Here is a 23,587-nt window from a genome sequence, read left to right as displayed (position 1 = left end):
TTATGGTCGCATTAGGGCGGAAATATATTTACAACACGTGTCGCGACTAGTTCCGTAGACATTCAATTTTCAAAGTAAACGTTATAGAAACAACTCCAATTTAATTTGACTCGACAGGCATCGCGTTTTATAAGAATGTTTCTGCATTAATATTTTATATTATAATAAATGCGTTTAAAAAAAAAATCACAAAAAAATTAATCCTATGTAACGGATTTTGTTTGGGCACACATTAAATCCTATCTAACGGATTTTTTATTAAAATCTGTTTCTTACTAACCCTATTTAACGGCTTAAGATCACAGACTTTCAAATATAAAATAAACTTGTAGCCCTAGTTAAATATTTTACACACATTTAGAAATTTTTTACTTTATCCTATAAAAGAAAACAAAATAATTCGATTTTTTTTCAAAGGGATCTTGAGAAATAGAGCTAATTAATAAATAGACATTGCTGACTAAAATTTAATACAAGATTTTTTAAATTTGCTTTGTTATGCAAAAAATACAAAGCTACCTATGTATGCAACTAGATAATATGCTTATGCGTTTTCGAAATCATATTCGCATATTTAGAAAAAAAAATGTATTTTTTAAATATTATGAAAATTAATGTTAACTTGTATTTAAATCTCCTTGATTCTAAATAATCCCAAGATCCCACGGCCGTGTTGTAGGTTTTTTTTATTAATTTCTACCTACATGACAACCGCTTTTAAAACGTTACTAACTTTGCTGTTACACACGGGACACCGTTTCGCTTTAGACCACACTTTGACAGCACATTTATAACAACAACAAATATGCGCTATCCGACCGTGTACGAAAACACCCGATTTCGGCTCCTCCAAACAAACGATACACAAATCCTTGGATTCAATATCTAACTTTTCTTTTATCGTATTAACAATAACTTTTTTTGTTAATTTTACGTCCGTATTCTCAATAGTTAACGCGGGATCACTAATCATTTTGACGAGTGGCATGACTTGCGCGTCGTTATTTAAAATCGATTTACTTCTATCGATATTGGATTCGGAATCGCTGACCATTTTAGCGACTGGCCTCACTTCAATATTGTTTTTCAACATCAATGTAGTCCTATCGATATTCATTTCTGAATCACTCACTGTTTTAATACCTACTAAACTACCTACTGAAATTTCGGTTTTAATATTGCAGCTTGTTTCAGATATCGCGTTAACTTTTGCATTGCATTTTGAATTAGACGATTCAGACGTATCTGAATCGGTATCGCTTTCGGAATCGGTATGATCGGTTTTAAACTTTTTAGCGTATCTACCGGCTGATTCGGTTCGGCGCTTCAAATGTGTTTTAATTAGACTATTGCCTGGGGTAGACGTTTTGAAAGATTTGGTTAAAACACTGTCTGTAACTGAACTTTGGGAGCTATGTCCCAAATCTTGTTGGCTCAACTCTTGGCTGTTGGCCACGGACTCCACTCCGGAATCCTGCGAGAGGGTACGCGGGAGGGATTCAGGTTCGATTGTCGTGCTGAGTTTGCGTTTACGCTTTCGCTTCGGTCTCGGTGGGAAGAAGTTTTTACGTTCCTAGAAATGCATTAGTTGTGATTTTAGAATGTGTTATATTGATCCATTTCAAATTTTTATGGCAAACATTAAACAATAATTTCTTGATGCAAATGAAATAACAATTGCCATGCTCCGATTCCATCTCAGACTACACATCATAAATTGCTATCATATTATAATGAAATTGTAGTCAAGTGCAAAATCTGTCATCATTGCGTAATCAAGCGCAATAACAATTATTTTCAATACTATTATAGTAAATTTATTAAAATGATTAGTAAGTATATGCCAGTAATAGGGAAAAGCATGTTCCTTCGTGGAGACCACAACGTCTGACATGTGCTCCATGCAGTGAAGATCCAATTCACCTCTTTTCACCTGTGCATTGAGTGGCCTAGGACCTACCTTCTACAGTACAATATCGTAGTTTTGAGAACAAGTAGTAGTAATCTAACTATTTCGACCATCATTGTACCTAAGCACCTAAACTCCTTAACTGCTGTTCCATACCTTCAACTCATATCCTTAATGTTACCTCAGCCGATAGAAATCCACAGCTGGGCATCAGTCTGTTGTAGAGATTTCCAATCTTCACATTTTGCAGCTCCCACGAATCATGAAAACTTACCAACCCAATAGTTCCCACAACACACAGTATTTAAGATAATTTTTCTTCTGTAAGGATCTACCTTGAAAAACTTTCTTGAAAATCTGTGATTCAATTGAAAGACACAACCTGTAGATCTCAAGTTCCATCTCACTGTCATTGCTGGACGCAATATGTTTATCTCTTTTCCTCTATTAGCTTAAAAAGAGACCTACCTTGAAGCATTTATCACAACACAATACACGGTTGTTGTTTTCAGCCAGTAGTCGTGCAGGTCCATTTCACTATTGCAATATCTCCCTCTCTCCTCTCCAGGCGTCAGAAAGAGACCTACCTTGACGCATTTATCGTATCGAAAGTCGGAACATGGAGTTGATGTTTTGGACGCACAGCCAGTAATTTGCAGGTCTATCTCACAGTCGCAATATCTCCATCTTTGTGACCATCCCTCTCCATCCATCTGCGGGCGTCAGAAAAGGACCCACCTTGAAGCATTTCTCGCAGTATCGGTACATGGGGTTGTTGTTCTGCGCGCGGCAATGTGCGCACAGCCAGTAGTCGTGTAGATCCATCTCACTGTCACTGCTCGATGCGGTGAGCTCGGAGTCTGCAAGCTGGAGTTCCCCGTCATCGCCAACGGAGACTTCTATCACTCGCGTCGCTATTATTTCGTTCTGGAAACGGAAAATGATCATTCTAACTCAAACTCAAAATCATTTATTCAAAGTAGATTGTACACCTTTTGATGGTCAGAATTGATAGATTTGTAAGCTACAAATATACAAAAAAATTATTGTGATGATGTACAAAGTTTTCTTTTTCACTAACAATGAAATTCTATACTAAAAGTTCAATCAAAATAGAATTGCAGATACCGTTATTCATGAAATTTAAAAGTTCAATTAAAATTTTGGCACGGTTCCTAGTTCTGAGATTTGTAGTATCCAATTCCAAAGCAATTTTGAAAGCGACGATGTGAATATCCTGTTTGATTGAATTATTTATTTCCATTATTAAAATTTTGTATAGGTGTCTAACACAATTGTAACTAGTGCAACAGTCAGAGAAGTTTTAGATTTTGCAGAAACGTTCTTTAGGGTTCCGCACCTCAAAAGGAAAAACAGAACCCTATAGGATCACTTTGTTTTCTGTCTGTTCGTCGAGTCGCACTTGACCGGTTTTGTATCCGGGGACAGATGAGGTTTTTTTGAACTATGAGTCATTCAATACTCACATCGCTGTGGCCAGAAGAGTCCCCGGCAAGCGGCCCGTCGTCGTCGGGCTCCGAGGCTGGCTCATACTCCACGCCCGCGTCGTCATCGCTGTCGAACCATTCTGTGTCACTCGTGTCGCGGACAAAATCTACAAACACCACAACTTTCAACAACATGTCAAGGCGAACTCTGTCTGTCATTGTTCCCTTTGTAGAGGCAATCTTGTTCAGCAGCTGTATTCTGAGTTCTGACTTATGACCCGATGAACTTATCAATTCAATTTTTTTAATATGTTTTTTTTTGTTTCTCTTGTCTTATTTTTTTTCAAACTATGTATATTTTTTTGCGAACGTCCCATCAGATTATTTCAATTTTTTTTTTGGTAATCTTTTACTTTTTTGAATTAACACCTCATATTTTTTTCGTTGAATGTTCTATCGTTTTTTTTTTTACTTTTTTACCATTTCTTTAAATAAATTGTACTGACTTATCAAGAGCATTCACAGTTAACTTTTTGTATTTTTTCAACATTCCATAATTTTTTAAGTAATATTTTATCTTTTATAATTATTTTTTTTCACTTTTTTTGCATCTAAATCAGCTTAACTATACTAAAGATTAATCTAAAACATGCACAATTAACACACAAAACAATACAAAAAAATAACGCATATTTTATCACTAAATTAAATTACTTACTACTAGACGAAATTCTAAACTAGGTATAGTCAAGAACGACAATAAAAAATTACAATCAGTATGTGACAACAAAGAAATAAGAAAATTCTTATGTATTACATTAAATGACAAGCAGACAGGCTACATATAATTTTCCTTAATAAATAAAGAAACAAAAAATTATAAAAGGAAAATTTTATGTATAACCAAATGAAGCATGATTATTGATTAATGATGATTATGAGAAGCGTATTTCTGTCGTGATCATTCCAATCTTCAGTCCAATCCACACCCAGGCCCTGACTGCACCAGCTGACCGCCAGGGCATCCAACAATCATATCTGACAATATTAACACCCAAGGTTAATAATATTCCGAAATATTGTCAACCATTCCACATCACTCCAAAAATCCACATATTGATTCTTTTATGTTAGCATGAATACAAATACTTTAATTATAATTTAACAGATGATGCCAGCGACTCTGTCCGCGTGGATTTAGGTTTAAAAAAAATCCGTGGGAACACTTTTATTTACAGGGATAAAAAGTAGTATACCCATTGTAAAAGTACAATACCCATGCAAAAAATCATGTCAATCCATTGCTTCGTTGCGACTTGATTGAAGGACAAACCAAAAAACAAACACACTTTCGCATTTATAATATTAGTATAAAAATTGTTTGATTAAAAACTACCAAGAATTCCTGTGTTAATTTAAACGAGGTAATAAAAATAATATGAAGTACGTGAAAATGCAAAATATATTTAAAAAAAAATGTCAGCTCTAAAAGCTACCTAAATCTATGGCAAGTCTTTATATTTTATAAAAAAAACTGAATAATAAATACTATCGGCTGTATTTACTTCACTCTGTGGTGATAAGTGTAAACAATATGGAGATGGGAGCTTAACATTATGACGTCGCGCTTAATTTTGTCGAAAATTCACTCAAGGTCAAATATAACACGGACCGAAATCATGTCTTGTCTTTATGAGGTACAATCTATGAATAAATGAATATATATATTCGTAGGGTACAATACAAAGTCCATGTCATCTATATTATGTACAGTCATACAATCGAAGTGTATGTTTGTAATGTCAAAATAACAAGCTATCCACTAAATGCATAAATGAAAGTATATACAGTGCTTATAACAAAAAACCTTACCAAGCCCAAACCATAGACTATTAAGCTGAATATGTAAAATTACATTATAATGATATTATTTCTATAATCTATATACTATACGAAAGGGGGAAGTCCCAAAAGATATACAAAGTTTCTATTTGGTACTCCATAGATAAAAAGTATATACATATGTGTCATGTTACAAAAACAAAATATTATACAGACCTATAATATTATATCTATTATAATATACAAAAGATCATATGAAAGAGCTTTACCTGTACATTCTAAAACAGATTTTTATGGTTAGTAAATAAATAAATCTTTATTGTCTTAACAGAACAGTGTTTACAAACTTTAGTGTAAATAATTTTTGATTTATCATGCAAAATGTCGAAAAATAGCCGAGTACGGAACCCTTGGTGCGCGAGCCTTTCTCTTGACCGGTTTTTAGGGTTCCGTACCTCAAAAGGAAAAACAGAACCCTTATAGAGTCACTTCGTTGTCTGTCCGTCTGTCCGTCTATCCATCTGTCCATCGTGTCTGTCAAGAAACCTATAGGGTATTTCCCGTTGACCTAGAATCATGTTTTGTAGGTAGGTAGGTCTTATAGCACAAGTACAGGAATAAATCTGAAAACCGCCAATTTGGGGGAATTTAAAAAAAATAATTAAAATGTGTTTCAATTTTCAAATTGGGACTTCGTCTGTGATGGCGTTTGCTGGCGCGCGTGCTGTGCTTGTTTGAAGTGTTTTTTTTTTGTTAAGAGTGGCTGGTTTTTGTGTTAGTTGGTGTTTTTTGGTGGTGGAACTGACTGGGAAGCGTTCTAAAGGGGCGCCGCGCGTGTGTCGGCGGGCGCCGGCGCAGACGGAGTCCATACTTGTATAAATTCAATAACTTGAAAATATCACAAACTTGACATTGGCTAATCAGAGTAAAGCCAGATTAAAAAAAAAAAAAAATTCAAATTAAGATAACTATACCAAGTGGGGTATCATATGAAAGGAATTTTACCTGTACATTCTAAAACAGATTTTTATTTATTTTTATGTATTTGATTTATCGTGCAAAATGTTGGAAAAATACCCGAGTACGGAACCCTCAGTGCGCAAGTCTGACTCGCACTTGGCCGGTTTTTTAAAAACGCTAAGTATTCACTCTCAGCTTTCGTTACAGACTATTCATGGGTCAATGACAGCTACCTAATGCAGCACGCGCGGGCCGCGGTTCACTGCAAGCTGACATGTTCCAACTAGTCTGAAGCTTTGCAGTCAACGTTCTGCTCAGCTGATTCACTTTACTGTGAATGGCACTAAAGGTGAACGCACACTTATCCGAGCCGAACGAAACGATTTTTAGAATTCTATATATAAAATGTCATGAAACCTCGCACACTTCCCCAGCGTCAAATCGTTCCAATCGGAAGTTTGCAAGGTTTCATGAAATTTCCTATACAGAATTCTAAAATTCATTTCGTTCGATACGTTGGGCTCGAATAAGTGTGCGTTCACCTTTAGCACGCAATGCACCGAAAAGGCGGGAGTAGGGTCACCATACTATAAGCATTTTTTAATTATATCTTAATTTTTTGGAAAATCTTGGGACTGAAATTGCTCTTTTATTAAATATTATGTATTGAAGTTATTTGACATAAGGTTGACATAGGTTTTTCTATATTCTTCATTTACAGAGATTATTCGCTTGGCGAATATGCCTCTCTGCATAGTGACAAAAGGAATTGCTTACTGCGCGACTGTACTGGGTACATATAGTTAATTCTAAATCTGAATTAATCTAAATTAAAAAATCTAGGTAATAATCACTATTTAATATAACAAGTATAAATTAAAAATTTATAACACCCCCGACAAGTGAAGGTTACAGTAACTAGAAAAGACCTGATAACTTTCAAACGGCTGAACCGATTTTCTTGGACTATTCCGCGCCTACGATCCAAAGTATCTGAGTTTTCCAAAACATAATTTTCAAATAAATAATTATGTGTCAAGGCAACGTCCATCTTGACAGCTTGACATTTGTCAATTGACATAATATTATGAACCTAACGGTTATTCTAACCTTCTTTTCTACAAGAAAACTAGAAAATAGCTGATAACTCTTAAACGGCTGAACCAATTTTTTTGGACTTCTTAGCTATCTAAGAACACTCTCGATCAAGCCACCTTTCAAACAAAAAAAAGTAAATTCAAATCGGTTCATTCGTTTAGGAGCTACGATGCCACAGACAGATACACAGATACACACGTCAAACTTATAACACCCCTCTTTTTGGGTCGGGGGTTAAAAAAGAAGATGAGGGATGATATTGTAACTACATAGTAGGTAAGTACTATAATACTAAATGCAATTATTTCATGTAGGAAAATGTGTGCTACTTGTGATTATGTCAAGACTCTACCACCGATTCGGAAATAAAATTCTACTGAGAAGAGCGAGCAAGAAACCCAGCAGTTGCTTTTTTTTAAAAATAGCAACAGTATTTGTAACATAATGACATTAAGTTATTTAACAATGATGCAAAACGATTTTTTAACTGTTAATAATTTGTAGCTCTTAAAAGTTTTTTTGAGTTTTGGTCACCCTATTCAAGAGATATTTTATGTATCTCAAATTAGTTTTGTACTAATAAACATGTGTTTACTTGACAGAAAATGATGTGAAACTACTCATAATCTAGTGTGCTATGACAAATAATTTATAATATTATTTTTATCTCATTGTTAATAAAAATATATTTATGTTTAATAGAAAAGAAATAGAAAAAAAAACTAATAAAATATAAACATTCCTGCTTTCTTACATTTAAATGCAAATTCGATAACAAACTTAAATTAAAATTATAAAGGAACATAGAGAAAAATTTAATAATACTTAAAATATAGATTTATATTTTATAGGTATAAATTGTTTATATTGTTCAAGCTTGGTTAAAAAGACTTGCATAACAATTTTTAATAAATATACTATAGATAGATAAATAAAAGAAAAAAAATCTCATGCAGTCAGTGTGGACACAATCAATAAAATAAATTTTACAAGCATAAGAAGAAACAAGTTTGAATATGCTTTTAAGAGTGCAAAAAGAATGCGAGTGCAAGTTATGATCCGTACCAGTTTCTTTTCCCTGGATGCTGAATATGGTCTCCGTTGAGCAGCGTCGACTCCATGAAGGTTCTGCAAATCACATTTTTAAAAGAAATTGATGAATTACTTAAAAAATAATAAGAATTTAATTAAGTAGACTTGCTAGAAAAATTTAATAAATGACAATAATTAAACCTGTTCATTCAGCTTAAATTCCCAAAAAAAAATGATAGGTATACACAACTCATAATGGATCTTATCTTTTTTGCCAGTTGAAACCAGTTTGTGCATTTTTTTTACATGTTACAATAAAACTTACAGCTTTATTTACTGTACAAATCATGCCTACCAAATACAAAAAAAATACCAAATGGTGCCAGAAATACTGGCTGCATTCCCGCGCTGGACAGCCAGGCTGACCCTTTGAGACCCCTTTTGAAATATGAGTTGGCTCATATTTTGCATCATCACCTGCTCCTTTTTTTTGGAAGTCAGGTAAAAAGTACTTACAAGATTATCAATGAGTGATAACTTGAATAATATCTAATCACTAATCAGTATCTTTAATTTTACAGTGAACATCCTGTATCATTCGTCATATAGTATACCAGTTATAATGGTCAAAATGTAAGTCCCTATTACTTAAGGGTACCTAATATTAGTAGGCATAATCCTACCTAATAATAAATTATTTGTAGCATAGACTTAACACAGGTTATTACGGCTACTGCCTTTGGCAACCTAATAAGCTTGGTCCTTTCAATGTTGTTATAACAGATTTTGATTGTACTTTTTTTTTTAATAGATCAAAACATTGGAATTTAGTATAAGAAGCAATGAATATCCAGACTTGTTTAAGTATAAAACTGGTTCCACTCTAGAGTAATAAGAACAAAACTTCACACACTACAACCTACGCTACCTCACTTTATTACTAATAATAATACTATGGTAATATTGTGAATGAAAACAACACGCATTTGTAAAATAAACTTTCTTTTTGCTAACATAAGAACCATTTTGTGTTATCAGAAAATTGTATGCATAAAAAATCAGCTGATTTTTACTAATCGTCAAAAAAGATCAATAGAATACTGATTAATGTGAAATATGAAACACACTTCATGATCCAAAATTAGTTTAATAGCTCTACTTTACTTATTACAATAATATTAAGTGGGTACTAATTAATACACCAGCTAGGTACGTGGAATTTACAAAATAGGTAGATGCCCACTTATGTCGGCAAACCAAAGGCACAGGATAATTTTAGTACATTTATCTACGTAAGTATTAAAAGTTTGTGAAATCTAGAGACACAGTTGTTTACTATTGCGCATTTTTGTGGTTAGAATTTGTAGTTGGTAGAAAATCCCACACAAAGCTTTGGCTTGGCCTTCACAAGCGCGCGATGCTACTGCAATTATTTTGGTAACTAAATACTATTAATACCGGTTTATAAACCACTTGTTATCACAAGATAAGGTATAGCTAACTTACCTGAAGAAAATGATGCTGTTGTATTCATAATACGTCGACTGTCCAAGAGAAATTAGAGCACACCCAATTTATGCTCCTAACGTTTTGTTTTATAATTTTAGCGGACTCGTTTCACGTTAGGACTTGTTGAAGGAAAGTTTTGGATTTGACATTGACGTGCCATAATAAAAAGTTATTTGACACGTGCAACGCTATTGCCTATTGGTTAATCCAACAAAGATGTTTAGATTTCAACCAATTGACGCCGAGCAGTTAAAGTATCAACCAATGAAAAGTTCCTACTATTCCTGGAATAAGATCATAAATAAGTAGAGCAGTTATAGCTTACCATTATAAAAAAACATTGCAGATCTAAAATCTTATACATTTTTTTAAATCAGTTTAGCAATGAACCGTTGATTCACAAAATTTGGCATTTTTAAAAGTTTTGTAAAGGCCATCTTCCAAAACGTAGACAGAGTTTTTCTGGAGTTCTTTCTAATGTTCAAAAACCAAGGTGGCAACCATGGTGGCAACACTAATTACGCGCTTCCTATTGTCTATGCTTCTGTCAATCTTCCTAAATTCCTTTTCCGTGTGGCATGGTGACGACATAAGGTGAGTTTAGCAATTCTATGAACTAATCCTGAACTAGTTGCGTATTAATGTGAAATTATAATTAATTACTGTCTGTGTTAAATTGTAAGTAACGCGAGTAGAGCTTTTAACGCTAAATTTCGCGAAATTCGTTTGACAATAAGAAGCGCCAGCCTCCATAGCACGTGGAGGTTATGTCCTACATGGCTCATGTTTACTGAAGAATTACGGATCCCAGTGCAATTTACATTCATTATGCAATCGATTTAAAGTATTCAGATCGCGGTTGTCTGTATTATTTATTAATTGTGATAAGAACCGCGCAATTTTAGCCGGAGGTTAAGTTACACGTGAAAAGACCCTTACAACTCAATAAGGTAGTAATTTTGTTATAGTTGCCGTTAAAGCAACCAAAATGCCGCAGAACGAATATATAGAGCGCCATCAAAAGCTTTACGGCAGGAGGCTCGACTATGAGGAGCGGAAACGAAAACGCGAGGCGCGTGAACCTCATAAGAGGGCAGAGAAAGCCCGCAAGTTGAGAGGCATCAAAGCCAAGATCTATAACAAAGAGCGGCGCAATGAAAAGATTCAAATGAAAAAGAAAATCAAAGCACATGAAGAGAAAAATGTTCGGCAAAACACTGAAAAAGTGGCAGAGGGGGCTGTACCCGTTTATCTACTGGACAGGGATGTCCAATCACGAGCTAAGGTTCTTTCTAACATGATCAAACAGAAACGTAAAGAAAAGGCTGGAAAATGGGATGTTCCAATACCCAAAGTCAGAGCGCAGGCAGATGCTGAGGTATTCAAAGTTTTAAAGTCTGGTAAATCTAAAAGGAAAGCTTGGAAACGTATGGTTACAAAGGTGACGTTTGTCGGAGAGAACTTTACTCGTAAACCTCCAAAGTTTGAGCGCTTCATCCGACCTATGGCTTTGAGGTTTAAGAAAGCTCATGTAACTCATCCGGAGTTGAAAGCAACCTTCTGCCTGCCTATCATTGGTGTGAAGAAGAACCCTAGTTCACAGATGTACACAAGCTTAGGAGTTATCACCAAGGGTACAGTCATTGAGGTGAACATCTCTGAGCTGGGTCTGGTGACGCAGGCTGGTAAAGTCGTATGGGGAAAGTATGCTCAGGTCACAAATAATCCTGAGAATGATGGTGTTATTAATGCTATACTTTTAGTATAATTATGTTCTGTATTTGATGTATGATTCTGCCACAATAAACTTGAATTGAACTTATGACTTTATTTTATTTTATATATAAACCTATTTCTTATTTTAATCTAATAAACTAGAAAAATATTGTTCTTTGAACCACAGATTTGCCTGACTTTTTTGAACTATAGATTTGGCTTTGAACTATTGGCTATTCACAATAATGTGAAGACCTCTGGTGAGCACTGTGGTTGGCCTTACATTAATTCGGAGATCAAGATAATTTCTAACTCTAACTGACACTGAGTTTTAACTTTGTACATACCTACATAGTTGCTGTAAACTTCTAATGATTTTTGCAACTAATGAGTTCTAATGATATAGCGATCGAGGGCTAACTTGTCACTGATTCAAATAAAAGTTGGATTGTTTAATCCAGTGCTAGTGAAATCCAGCTGTAAGACCTTAGGGGACATAATTCACTGTCCATACAATGTTATCAATATTGTAACAGGAAGCCAAGATGCAGATTTTCGTGAAGACCCTCACGGGCAAGACCATCACTCTTGAGGTCGAGCCTTCGGACACCATCGAGAATGTCAAAGCCAAGATCCAGGACAAAGAGGGCATTCCTCCTGATCAGCAGAGGTGAGTTGCACATTAACAGGTTTCTGTCCATAATAAGTGATGCGGTCCCAGGTTCGACCCAGCAGGGGCCAATTGCAAATTTATAAGTACTCTTGGACCTAGAACATTGAAATTTTGCAAAGAGATTCCTGCAGTGTGAGGTATTTTCAGTTGTTTATTTATTTATTTATTTACTAATTTATTTACTAGTTGTGAAAAATTAGTTGAATTTGTCTCTTGTGTGTTGATCAATGTTATGACATTTAGACTGTTATGCTGAAAAAAATCAACCCACATGGAGTTGGTTTTAAAGTTCAAAAGGATTTGAATGTTGTAGTATGGAGCTTTGTGTCTAAATATTTTTTTAAATAGCAGTCACACAGCACCTGCATTAAATAAAGCTGGCATTAATACAAACAAGTATTGTATGAGATCAACCCTTCCAAAGTCTCATGTTTCCGAGATATAACCTCAACCTGGCGGCTGCTTGGCTAACCACCAAATAAAAATGGTGGACTACCAGGTAGTCCAAAATATTCAAAGTTTTTAAAAGTTGAAAGCCGACTGTGTGGGTCGGACCCTTTTTTACATAGCAGGATCCAAAATATCTTCTTAATCCATGTACAGATTAATCTTCGCCGGCAAGCAGCTTGAAGATGGGCGAACCCTCTCAGACTACAACATCCAGAAGGAATCCACTCTTCACCTGGTGCTACGCCTGCGCGGAGGAGCCAAGAAACGCAAGAAGAAGAATTACTCCACACCCAAGAAGATCAAGCACAAGAAGAAGAAGGTCAAGCTAGCTGTACTCAGGTTCTACAAGGTCAGTGTAGTAGCTAGTGCAATATCATCACCTCACTTTACTACTGCACTCTATTCACCATTGTCATGATCAACCCATCGCTGGCTCACCACTGAGCACAGGTTTCCTCTCAGAATGGTAAAGGTTTGGCCATGGTCCACCATGCTGGCCAAGTGCGGATTGGCAGACTTTCACCCACCTTTCAGAACATTATGGAAAACTTTCACCATGGAGGATGTTGTCCTTCACCACTAAGTAAGCGAACACATAACTATGAATCGTCATCATGACCTGCCTCACTTATGATCATGATCTCATTGAGCCATTATGGTTGCGTGGTACTTTCTCAACTATTAAACAGAAGATTCTCCTTGATTTTCCGGGTAGAAAAGTAGCATCTTGCTACGTTGAGCCGTGATGGACAAACCAACAAACAAATACACTTTCGCAATATTTCACAGTACTTTAGTAGGATGATTCGTCAACGTCATGACGTCACGCTGCCACTATAATCATGTCCTGACTCGTCCGAAACACTATCGCCAGTCATGATCCTTTGAAAGCGACAAGTCCTTGCAGGAACGAGTTTAGTCATTGCTTTTATTTGTGCAATGTGGCATTCCACGAATACTTAACAAGTGTACAATATCACTCTTTTTTTCTTTTCCATATGTTTAGTACCAGGAAGGAACTTTGTTTCTTGTTTTTGCATACAAGTTTGTTTGATGTTTTTTGTTTTAAAGTTACTATGGGGCGACGACACGCGGGGCAAGAGCTATTTTTGTCTTTTTAGGGTTCCCTATCTCTAGAGATAACCCGGTCAAGTGCGAGTCGTACTCGCACACAGAAGGCACTTTTCAATTTTTTTGTGATGTAAACAACAAATTCACGTTTTTTAATTCCCTGGCACATTTCATGATTCTAGGTCAACGGGAAAGTACCCTATAAGTTTTGATTCCCTTGACCAGTCTTAATAGATAGACAATGAGGTGATCCTATAAGGATTCCTTTGTTCGCTGGAGATACAGAACCCATAAATAAGTCTTAGCTAGAAATATATATTGATGCAATAGAATTAATTATCCATTATATACTTCCAATAACTATAACTTCCAATGAATTTTGTACGACAAAGGATAAATAGGTACATATTGAATCAAAACATACTTATTTATATCCTTCCCTTCCTTAGTTTGGACGCGATATAGATTTTACAGGGGTTTTAATGAAGTAGTCACCATTTCCAGGTGGACGAGAACGGCAAAATCCATAGACTGCGGCGCGAGTGCACAGGCGAGCAGTGCGGCGCGGGCGTGTTCATGGCGGTCATGGAGGACAGGCACTACTGCGGCAAGTGCCACTCCACCATGGTGTTCAAGGACGACGACAAATGATAACCTAGCCCCACCTCCCCTCCGCTCCACTCCGACCGCTGTGTATGACGGATTTTTCAATAAATCTTGACACAGTGTCAGAGTACTTTTTTGTTGTTTATTTTTTCTTAATACCTGATGAGTGATAGATGAACAGGTACAGTACCCGGCAGCAAATACTTGCTCATCGAACTTTAGAACGAAAATTTCTCGTTCAAAGAACTGCATTGTAGTATGGGCCTTTGGAAGTAATTTCGATAGCTGCAAAGTGTCGCATTAACAGTCGCTGCAGTACTGAGTGAACATACATATCACAAATGTTGTCACTAGCAGTAAGCGAAACCGTGGCTTAGCGGTCAGAGCGTCGGGCGTGAACCTAGAAGACGCAGGGCTCGAATCCTGTCGGTTTCGCAATTTTTGATAGGTATTTAAAAATTATTAAGAAATTTCCTTGAAGTGTAGGTAAAAACACTATCATATAAATTTAGAAAGAAAGTTCGATGTGCAATATTTCTTGCCGGGCACTGTACAGGTAAGATTCCATACTTTGAAGTCGTAACTCGTCAAATACGTATTTTAAGTGATGAATGAAAGTGAATGAAAAAAAAGAAAAGAAAAGAAAAAAAAAGAATGCAGCCAGTATTCTTGGCACCATTCCACGCGGGCATGATTTGTATAGTAATTAGATAAGGCTAGCTTTAAGTTTTAGTGATATTGTGATGTGGTGATAATAAAAAAAATATCCAACTGAGTTTGTTGTGGACTTCTTCTGGGTATTAGAAACGAGGAAGCACATCGCTTCGTACAAGTACGTGGAATTTCGGCTATGTAGGGACGCTACAGCGAGAGAGGAATTAGGTTGAATAGTTCCTTAGAAAATACCTTTCCGAAATACAAGGTGTAACCAGAACGCTACCGAAAACGAAGAGGTAGATAGTACTGATGATTACTGATAAGTGATAAGATACCACAAAAAAAGATGCAAAAAAAATTTAAAATTCTGTAATTTTTAAAAGTTTACAATATATTGCAAATAAAACATCTGACAGACGGCTAGAAGTCAACAAACTTGACAGAAATAGGCCACTCGGAGTCAATGCTGCGACATCGACCCGAGTTTTACACGCTACAGATTGCAAGTTTCAAAATTACTAGATGACTAAAACTACAAAATAAGGCAAATGGTTATTGGTATTAAAGTGTTAAGGTAGTATATAATAATAACCCTAAGTTTTTGCTAGTGGTTTTTGCTTCTGGTTATACCCTGTAGTTATAATACGGACAGAGGCCTTTGAAAACCTATAGGGTACTTCCCGTTGACCTAGAATCATGAAAGGCAGGAAAAGGGTTCTTGTAGCATAAGTAAAGAAGAAGTAAGAATGAATTTTCTAAAGTATAATGCGTAATATTTGACGTATTATCGTCGATTCAGGATCAAACCGAGTTTCTTCACTCTAGTTCTCTCTTCTCAAAGTATAGAGCGCTCTAGCTCTCGGCATAAGACTTACTACCGATTCGCTAACAACTAACACTTAATAATAATAGCCAGCGAGCTCATTTGACAATTTTATTTTTAATCCATTGAAGGAGAGTGTCTATGAAGAAATATTTTAATATTGCTTAATGAAGCAGCAATGTAGCACCAACCAATGTCAAAAGAGCTCGGTGGCTATCATTCAGTGTTAGACACTGAGTTGTTAGCGAATCACCCCGAGGTTTCCCCCGACGTTTCCAGTGAAAAGGTAATAATAAAACGGCAAGTATACATTAAAATATTTAATTCAATACTGAGAAATAGAATTGTCTAACTTATAATAGTATCGGTTGAATTGTCTACGGGATTTGTGCTGCTACCGTCACCTTAACATCACATCACTTTGGCAACATCTCACGATCTACATTGCACTCGCTAACCTAATAGGAATTTATACAGTATTTCAAACAACTCGGGAATCCCAATACAATGTGTGCGCAAACAAGTAGTAAAAACCGGCCAAGTGCGAGACGGACTCGCGCACCGAGGGTTCCGTACTCGGGTATTTTTTCCGACATTTTGCACGATAAATCAAAAACTATTATGCATACAAAAAATAAAATTCTGTTCTAGAATGTACAGGTAAACCCCTTTCATATGATACCCCACTTGGTATATTTATCTTTTATCTTACTTAGAAAATTGATACAAAATTTTATTTTTTAATGATCTAACCACAAATTCACGGTTTTCGGATTTATTCCTTTACTTGTGCTATAAGACCTACCTACCTGCCTTTCATGATTCTAGGTCAACGGGAAGTAACCTTATAAGTTTTCTTGACAGACACGACGGACGGACAGGCAGACAGACAGACAATAAAGTAATCCTATAAGGGTTCCGTTTTTCCTTATGAGGTACGGATCCCTAAAAACTCTTGAAGTTCCAATATGGCGGTTCGCGCAGGTCATACACTAAGATCTGTTATTGTAGTGCGCAGTCATACGCCTCGTGTTCAGATTGGACTACTTGTTTTGCGCTCACAATACAGGGTGTAACCAGAACCCTAGTGAGCAAAGTGGCCCACTTACGCAACGTTCGTTGACCTCTAGCATCAGTCAGATATTTTATTTGCAATAGGTATATTGTGAACTTTGAAAAATATAGGTTTTTTTATTTTTTTCGCGTTTTTGTGTGGTATCTTATCCAGTAATCATCATTACTATCACCTATCTTCGTTTTTGGTTCTGGTTACACCTGTATTATGCCACGATAAATGTCCACAGTTTAAATATGGACGTATTTATCGTGGTACCTACGTACCCGTTACACACATTATGTCATTAAACCACAAAATAAGCCTTAAATAATTCAGAGTCCCTTGTGTAAATTCTCAATATATACTATGCTACTAACGACAGCCCGCGGCTTCGCTCTGCGAAAATACAAATCCTCTTTATTCCTTCCCTATCCCGTTAGAATTCCAAAAAATTCAGCCTTATTCCTTGTCCACATTATAAAGGGAATCTCAGTACAAAATTCAGCTTTCTAGGTACAGTACAACCACTTTTATAAGTTACGCCGATGTACCTGCGCAGAAATCTTATTTTAGAATGGCGTATAAATATTTCGGCCAATCATAGCGCGCGTCCGTTCGCTATTGATTGTTGTCTACGCGCGATTATGAACGAGATAGTACGAGTCTGTTTTATAGTGTTTAAAATCTTAACGTCAAGCAATAAGGTCTGTATTTCATTGGTATACAATTTACAGGTTTATTTGGCGTTAGGTTGTGCTTGTCATGAATTTTACCTGCTACTTATAAAAGTGGTTGTACTTTAAGGGGCTGGGCTTGTTATGTCGGACTCTTACCGACTAAAACCTCACTAAGTTCCATCCCACCGCTGGCGATGGGATAAATGACCGACAACGCCTCACTCACCACTGGTGGACCACGTAGTGTCCCAGTGGTGGGTCTGCTGCGGCGGACATCCGCTGGCGGAGTAACGAAATGTTGTCGGTCCCTTGTGTTCCGTCGTCAGCGGATGGAACTTCGTGAGCTTTTAGTCGGTAGGAGTCCGACATAACCACCGTGCTCTCCATGACGGATTTTCCTCACGGAAAAGGCTGTTGATATAGTTACCACCAACACTTAACTTCCACACACTATACACAAGTAACAATTATCACTCAGGCTGCTTTCCTTCTCACGCCGATCATCGCCGCTGACTGGTAATACTTTTACAGTCAATTATGACTGGTGAAACTGGACTGGACTGAATAAATGCATTACAATTTATTATGAACCATTCCTGAATAACGCTGAAGAGTCGGCGCCAACCATCAGCATGAGAAGTTCAGTAACCGATCCGACATAGGGTTCCGTACCGCAAAGAGAAAAACGGAAGCCTTATAGGATCACTTTGTTGTCTGTCTATGTCTCATAGTACAAGTTTAAAGGGAAAAATCCGGAAACCTTGAATTTGTCACAAAAAAGTCACAAAAAAAATTAAAATGTGTTCATGAATAAATAATATATTTTCAAAGTAAGATATCTATACCAAGTGGGGTATCATATGAAAGGGCTTTACCTGTACATTCTAAAACAGATTTCATTTATTTTTAGTTTTTGATTTATTGTGCAAAATGTCGAAAAAATATCCAGACACGGACAGACAGACAACGAAGTGATTCTATAAGGGTTCATGTTTTTCTTTTGAGATACGGAATCCTAAAAATAGACAACCAAATAAGTTACGTAAATCATCGAATCGGATGTGAAAATTAAGAAATTCAGATCATTCTGACTGACATGGAATGAATTATAAACAATAAACATATTAATATTGTTGAAAATATTTACAAAAGATTTCAACCATAATTTTACATATAAAAACAGTTATATCATACTTAAAAACCAAACTTTGTACAAAAACTAATAAATAACTAACACTTATTTTATACAAACGCAAGTTCTTTTAAAACTTAACAGAATTTTTAAAGTAAACAGCACCAATATTTATATAATATAAAATAACTAAAAATTCTTCCTAATTCATTCTTACTACATAGGTATATATTTTTTTGAAATATATTTTTTTCTCCTAATAACATCTATTTAACTCTCGATATTTTTTTTTACATTAGAATTTGATTTAACACTTGTTAATAATATAATTAGTGATTTAAATTCATCAAGTTGATTTATTTATGATTAGTTTGCCTATATCTAAAGGAAAACATATTTTTGTTGGGATTCTTAGTGGATACCGTAATAAACTATTTATTTACCGAAAATAATAATAATCAATCTATCTGTAATCCTTCGATAAGTTTCTCGTTACGTAGCCTCATTTTACGACAGTCGTAATGCACGTAGTTGTAATGTTTCGGCACCCCGAAGGCTGCTGAAGCATTCCAAGGGATGCAAAGGCATTCTATAGGATTATACGGCATGCCTTAGCATACCGCAGCCGACCTACGAGTACGATGATAATCTTTGAATGTCATACTATTAAGATTATATTTCTATTCGTCGCATGAAAATCCCTGGCCGTGCTGTGCCGCCAGTCGCCATTTGTCAAAAATGACATACCATTTTTGGTAAACAAGGTTTCTAAGTTATTGCTAGATTACAGATAGATTGATTAAAATTTTGGGCCATTCAAATACATATTTTACTATCAGTGGCAAAAACAAATCAAGGCGAAAAGAAACCTCTAAAATATTGCAAGCAGTAAATTGAGTTTTGTATGCTTCAGCGAAGTGGGGTTTCTAAGCAGTCAATTAATTAAGTTTCCATGCTTCAGCGAAGTGGGGTTTCTTTTTATAAATATTTTTTATTATTTATGAGTGCGAAATATTAAAAATTTCAATGTAGCTACCTACTATCCACAGACAAATAATATAAACAAGATTTATTTCAATTTTCTTAGCAGTTTCAGGTCCTGCCTTAACACTGATTTATTTATTCTATTAATTGGTTAAATTACCTATAATTATCAATAATCAATTAGAGATAATTAAATGCGTCCTCATTTACGTATTTTCAAAATGGACGCCAGGACAACGCTTGCCTCACACAAACTTTGTTTAATGTAAATTCTATACAACTACATTGAATCAAAGAATTGACAGAGAAGTACCTATCTACAGTACACGACAGGTCGAGATGGCAATTGGAGTATGAGGCGGAGGAACGCCCCGCACACCCGCGCTCACCTGTAGCGGGTGAGCGCGGGGGCTGTGCGGGGCATCCCCACCCCGATTGCCATCTCGACCTGTCGCATACTACATATATCTATCATCTTTATCACCACTAACCCATAACATGCCCACCACCGAGCCCGAGTCTCCTCTCTGTCAAAGTAATGAATTAAAAAAATAATAATACTCTTGGTACTGGCGTTATATATTTTTTCTGAATTTGTGGTTTATTTAAAAACTCTAAAATTAGTGTGCAAACACGAATACATTCTCTATTCCCTCATACTTATAGTCCGACGGGACGGCAATCCGACACGACCGGAGAGACATCAGAGGCAGGACCGACGGCTTTACGTCTTTACGTGCTCTCTGAGACACGGGTGTCAAACACCGCCAACTTCCTAACTCTGTGCTAGTACTGAAAATTGTTTGACAGAAAAATTCACCGTTCATTCAATTTTCTCTCGTTCATGATTGGAAGTATATTCGTAGTTTAGGTGATTTATACTTTAAACCTATTTGAATAAGGTAAATTTTGCAATGCAATATTTAAGCACTTACGTCTTAATTTTTTTGGTTCTGCTGCAAACATAATAAATTCAAGCGGACACTTTTTTTATCACATGTAGTATGTTACTACGACTTCTGTAGACTGGCAACGGGTCACTATATTTTGAAGCATACTTGTAGGTATCGTTTTACCCAGGGATGTCTAAACCAGCCCTGTGCCGCTACGCGCATGCGTGTTATACACACAAACGTAAGTATATTTTCACTTTTTAAAATACGAATGTGTGAGTTTTGCCTATCTAGCGATGGTAGAACCATAGTAACATTTATTGATGAATGATTTTTATTACTATTTATAGTATTTTAGTATCATTTTCCTTGATAAAGCTCAACTTATCACTTGAAACCGCCAAAGTTACCTACGTGGTAGGTACGCTTAACTGGGTCTTATCGAAGTTACAATTTCGTAGCTTAAACTTAACTAAGCGACGAAATTGTAACTTCGATAAGGCCTAGTTTCCACTCAAGCAGAGCGGAGAGATGTGTTCAGTCGAACAGTCAGATTTTCAAAAGATGATGTGATAATTTTTTCACTACATTTCTTAAGAATCTGGTTTTAATTATGGGTTACCATCGCCTTATTATAGATTAATTAATATCTTTGGTGACTACGTAATTACGTATTTGTCACTTGTGGCATACTCTATCTAAGCCGATACAGTACACGTATCACAGAAAGGATTCAATACATGATATTGAAATGATATAGCCTCGGAATCTTCTAGAAGATCCTGGTGTGAGCAGTTCAGAGGTCGCCGCGGGGCTCTGCTTCTTGTTCTGCCTTTTCCAGCGCTGGTTTGATTGTTTCCAGAAGTTTCGTCAGTGCTTGCTCTGTCTGGAAGTGATTATACAGAATTATTCACGCGAATACTTTTGTGAAGAATTTACATTAAACCTATTTCAATTAAGGCTTAGCGGGTGCTAGAAAGGTGCTTCTACACAATACATGAATTTTTGAAATTTAAAGAATAGTTTAAATATGAATATTGTACTTTGTACTAATTTTGCATGTAAGGTGAAACATTTCTACTTCAATGTGTACTGTTTACTGACAATATGTACTGCTTCTGCAAATAAAGAATCATGAATCTTGAAAAAATCTAGGTAAGTACTGAAAACTGATAAAGCGAAGCGAGCGCGAGATTTTTGCAATATCGCCCAAGAGAGAGAGAGGAGATTTGTGTCCTTTTCGTAATTTGATAAAACGAGCATGAATTTTTCTTTCACCACTTTCTCTTTTTGCCTGGCTTGCTACCCTGTTGTAACTTCACTGGGCAGAGCCTTGTTACCTGTACGAGATGCGCCACGGTGCGGTCCAACGCGTCGCGCCACGCAATGAGCTGCCCCCTCTGTCGGTGCGAGTGCCTCTCCAACGCCCGCGCCCACTCCGCCGCTTGAGCCTCACTCAACGTGCTCATTCTATACAAATACAAAAATATTTATTTTGGTAAAACAATTTCACATAGAAATTGGGACTACCCCAGTCAGTGCCTAGTATTGCTACTAGTACTTGTGGCAGGCGGCCCCGCTCTTCCGTAACATATGTTACAATTTAAATTAATAAGTAGTTTTTAATAGTAAGTAATATTAAGTAGATTTTAGAGTTATTCTGAAAAAAAATGATGTCACTCTCATCATCACTGAGAATTGTATACCTAATAATTTTCTATCCAGCAATTTCAATTACTATCCTGTTGGATATTGCTGTGCTGGCGTGCAGACAGTAAAGAGCCGATTACTGTCTTGTTTTTTTAGTAATGAAGCAATTCCCAAGCAAGTGAGAGAAATGAGGGATGTTTTTTGTGGGTAATTCATATATTCTGACCTCGTGTGTAAGTGGTTAAGGTCCATGCTCCGCGAGTGGTCCGTGTGGTAGAGCTTCCAGTACAGCACCGCGTTGACAGCTAGAAGCAGCACTAGCGCTAACGCCAGCCACGTGGTCGCGCGACTCGGCTGCGCGGCCGGCAGTCGCGGCGACAACACCGTCGTCGTCGGCAGCGACACCGACGCGGACGCCACGGGACTGAGCGGTGACACTGGAAGAATATACTAGATGATGCCCGCTACTTTGTCCGCGTGGATATATTTTTGATTTCCCGGGATAAAAACAGGCTATGAACAGAAAGGCATTCCAAACCAGTGGTAGATGCTCTTGACGATTCAAAAGTACTTGTAAAGGTCAAATTGAATAAAAATATTTTGAATTTTATGTCCTTCCCCGGGATGCAAGCTGTACCTTTCGTTAAAATCACATGAACGGATGGGCCGTGAAAAGCAAACAGACACACTTTCGCATTTATAATATGAGTATAGATATGGATAATGCGCATTCAATCTTCGGTACCTCTTTGCTTTACACTAATAAATATCATGTGCACCTAAAAACCTAATTTATGTTAGTGTGTAAGAACCTTGTTATCAGTATGAAACTGTCCAGCAATTTCTATTGCCCTCCTGTTGGAAACTTCAGGCGTGTGAACAGATAACCATGTTGAATAATCTAGTATACCGTCTCGGCGTCTCCGGCGGCGCGGGCGCGCGGCGGGCGGCGGCGCGGGCCGCGCGGCGCCGTGCAGCCGCGCCTCCAGCAGCCGCGCGAACTCTTCCATGCCGCCCATCGCACTTTTTTCCAGGAATGCTGAGGACAAATTAAGAGCATGTGATTATAAAAAAAATCAAATGAAATAATTTAGTCTTTTAAGGCCTATGAGTTTTGTCAGCCCTAGCACAGACTACGGTCTATTTGGGCTGCAAATTGCAAACACCAGTCTCAGTTTTTATCTAGTGCTCTGGTCTACAAAGTTTGGTGTAAAATGTTCACTTTTCATGAAGTCTATAAACAAAAATATAAAATAAATCGCCCCGAGGACAAAGTAGTAAATAGATTTTAATTTTAATTTAATTTGTTTCATATCTAAAATATATTAATTAAAAGGAAAAGCTGACTGACTGATCTATCAAGGCACAGCTCAAACTGGCTGAATGGTTGAATCAGGCCT

At 36.6% G+C, this 23,587-nt stretch overlaps 4 protein-coding genes and 1 long non-coding RNA gene across 7 annotated transcripts in view; 3 read left to right on the top strand and 2 right to left on the bottom strand.

Moving 5' to 3' along the window:
- Window positions 1-145: 145 nt before the first annotated feature.
- Window positions 146-9,956, bottom strand: LOC123870553 (E3 ubiquitin-protein ligase Mdm2-like). Of its 2 annotated transcripts, none has more exons than XM_045913916.1 (5): window positions 9,796-9,956; window positions 8,323-8,385; window positions 3,397-3,524; window positions 2,648-2,836; window positions 146-1,573 (listed from the first exon to the last, which is right to left on the bottom strand). In XM_045913916.1, the coding sequence occupies exons 1-5, from the start codon at window positions 9,821-9,823 to the stop codon at window positions 701-703; spliced, it is 1,281 nt and encodes a 426-aa protein (XP_045769872.1). In that variant the 5' UTR covers window positions 9,824-9,956; the 3' UTR covers window positions 146-700. The 2 variants fall into 2 exon arrangements, with proteins under 2 accessions (XP_045769872.1, XP_045769873.1); XM_045913917.1 differs by having other exon boundaries at window positions 3,397-4,395; window positions 9,796-9,872.
- Window positions 8,776-9,608, top strand: LOC123870583. The gene is made up of 2 exons (XR_006797108.1): window positions 8,776-8,922; window positions 9,101-9,608. It is a non-coding gene; the product is annotated as an uncharacterized LOC123870583 (long non-coding RNA).
- Window positions 9,957-10,261: 305 nt separating the features above from the next.
- Window positions 10,262-11,620, top strand: LOC123870560 (ribosome biogenesis protein NSA2 homolog). Its single transcript, XM_045913925.1, has 2 exons — window positions 10,262-10,392; window positions 10,767-11,620. Exon 2 carries the CDS (start codon window positions 10,787-10,789, stop codon window positions 11,564-11,566), a length of 780 nt encoding a protein of 259 aa, XP_045769881.1. The 5' UTR covers window positions 10,262-10,392; window positions 10,767-10,786; the 3' UTR covers window positions 11,567-11,620.
- Window positions 10,280-14,444, top strand: LOC123870568 (ubiquitin-40S ribosomal protein S27a). The gene is made up of 4 exons (XM_045913937.1): window positions 10,280-10,392; window positions 12,051-12,184; window positions 12,791-12,986; window positions 14,213-14,444. Exons 2-4 carry the CDS (start codon window positions 12,060-12,062, stop codon window positions 14,357-14,359), a joined length of 468 nt encoding a protein of 155 aa, XP_045769893.1. The 5' UTR covers window positions 10,280-10,392; window positions 12,051-12,059; the 3' UTR covers window positions 14,360-14,444.
- Window positions 14,445-19,212: 4,768 nt separating this feature from the next.
- LOC123870548 (protein Aster-B-like) overlaps window positions 19,213-23,587 on the bottom strand; it is a 49,141-nt gene continuing 44,766 nt past the window's right edge. For both annotated transcript variants that reach the window (XM_045913907.1, XM_045913908.1), the window contains 4 exons: window positions 23,098-23,226; window positions 22,414-22,624; window positions 21,878-22,007; window positions 19,213-21,423 (listed from right to left, as the gene is read on the bottom strand). In XM_045913907.1, the coding sequence (XP_045769863.1) occupies window positions 21,334-21,423; window positions 21,878-22,007; window positions 22,414-22,624; window positions 23,098-23,226 (560 nt within the window). In that variant the 3' untranslated portion in view covers window positions 19,213-21,333. The remainder of the gene's footprint in view (window positions 21,424-21,877; window positions 22,008-22,413; window positions 22,625-23,097; window positions 23,227-23,587) is intronic.

The sequence above is a fragment of the Maniola jurtina genome, chromosome 12 (assembly GCF_905333055.1).
Source record: "Maniola jurtina chromosome 12, ilManJurt1.1, whole genome shotgun sequence".
Classification (NCBI taxonomy): Eukaryota; Metazoa; Arthropoda; class Insecta; order Lepidoptera; family Nymphalidae; genus Maniola; species Maniola jurtina.
Note: the sequence above shows the minus strand (reverse complement) of the source record. Positions and strands in the feature narration are given on the sequence as shown.

Bases quoted from the DNA above. Each gene is read 5' to 3' on its own strand.
- LOC123870553 (XM_045913916.1), bottom strand. From the start codon at position 9,823: ATGAATACAACAGCATCATTTTCTTCAG. The intron at 8,386-9,795 runs GTAAGTTAGCTA...TGTGATTTGCAG, and splicing joins AACAGCATCATTTTCTTCAG to AACCTTCATGGAGTCGACGC. The intron at 2,837-3,396 runs GTGAGTATTGAA...TTCCGTTTCCAG, and splicing joins ACTCTTCTGGCCACAGCGAT to AACGAAATAATAGCGACGCG.
- LOC123870568 (XM_045913937.1), top strand. From the start codon at position 12,060: ATGCAGATTTTCGTGAAGACCCTCACGGGCAAGACCATCACTCTTGAG. The intron at 12,185-12,790 runs GTGAGTTGCACA...ATCCATGTACAG, and splicing joins ATTCCTCCTGATCAGCAGAG to ATTAATCTTCGCCGGCAAGC. The intron at 12,987-14,212 runs GTCAGTGTAGTA...CACCATTTCCAG, and splicing joins CTGTACTCAGGTTCTACAAG to GTGGACGAGAACGGCAAAAT.
- LOC123870560 (XM_045913925.1), top strand. From the start codon at position 10,787: ATGCCGCAGAACGAATATATAGAGCGCCATCAAAAGCTTTACGGCAGG.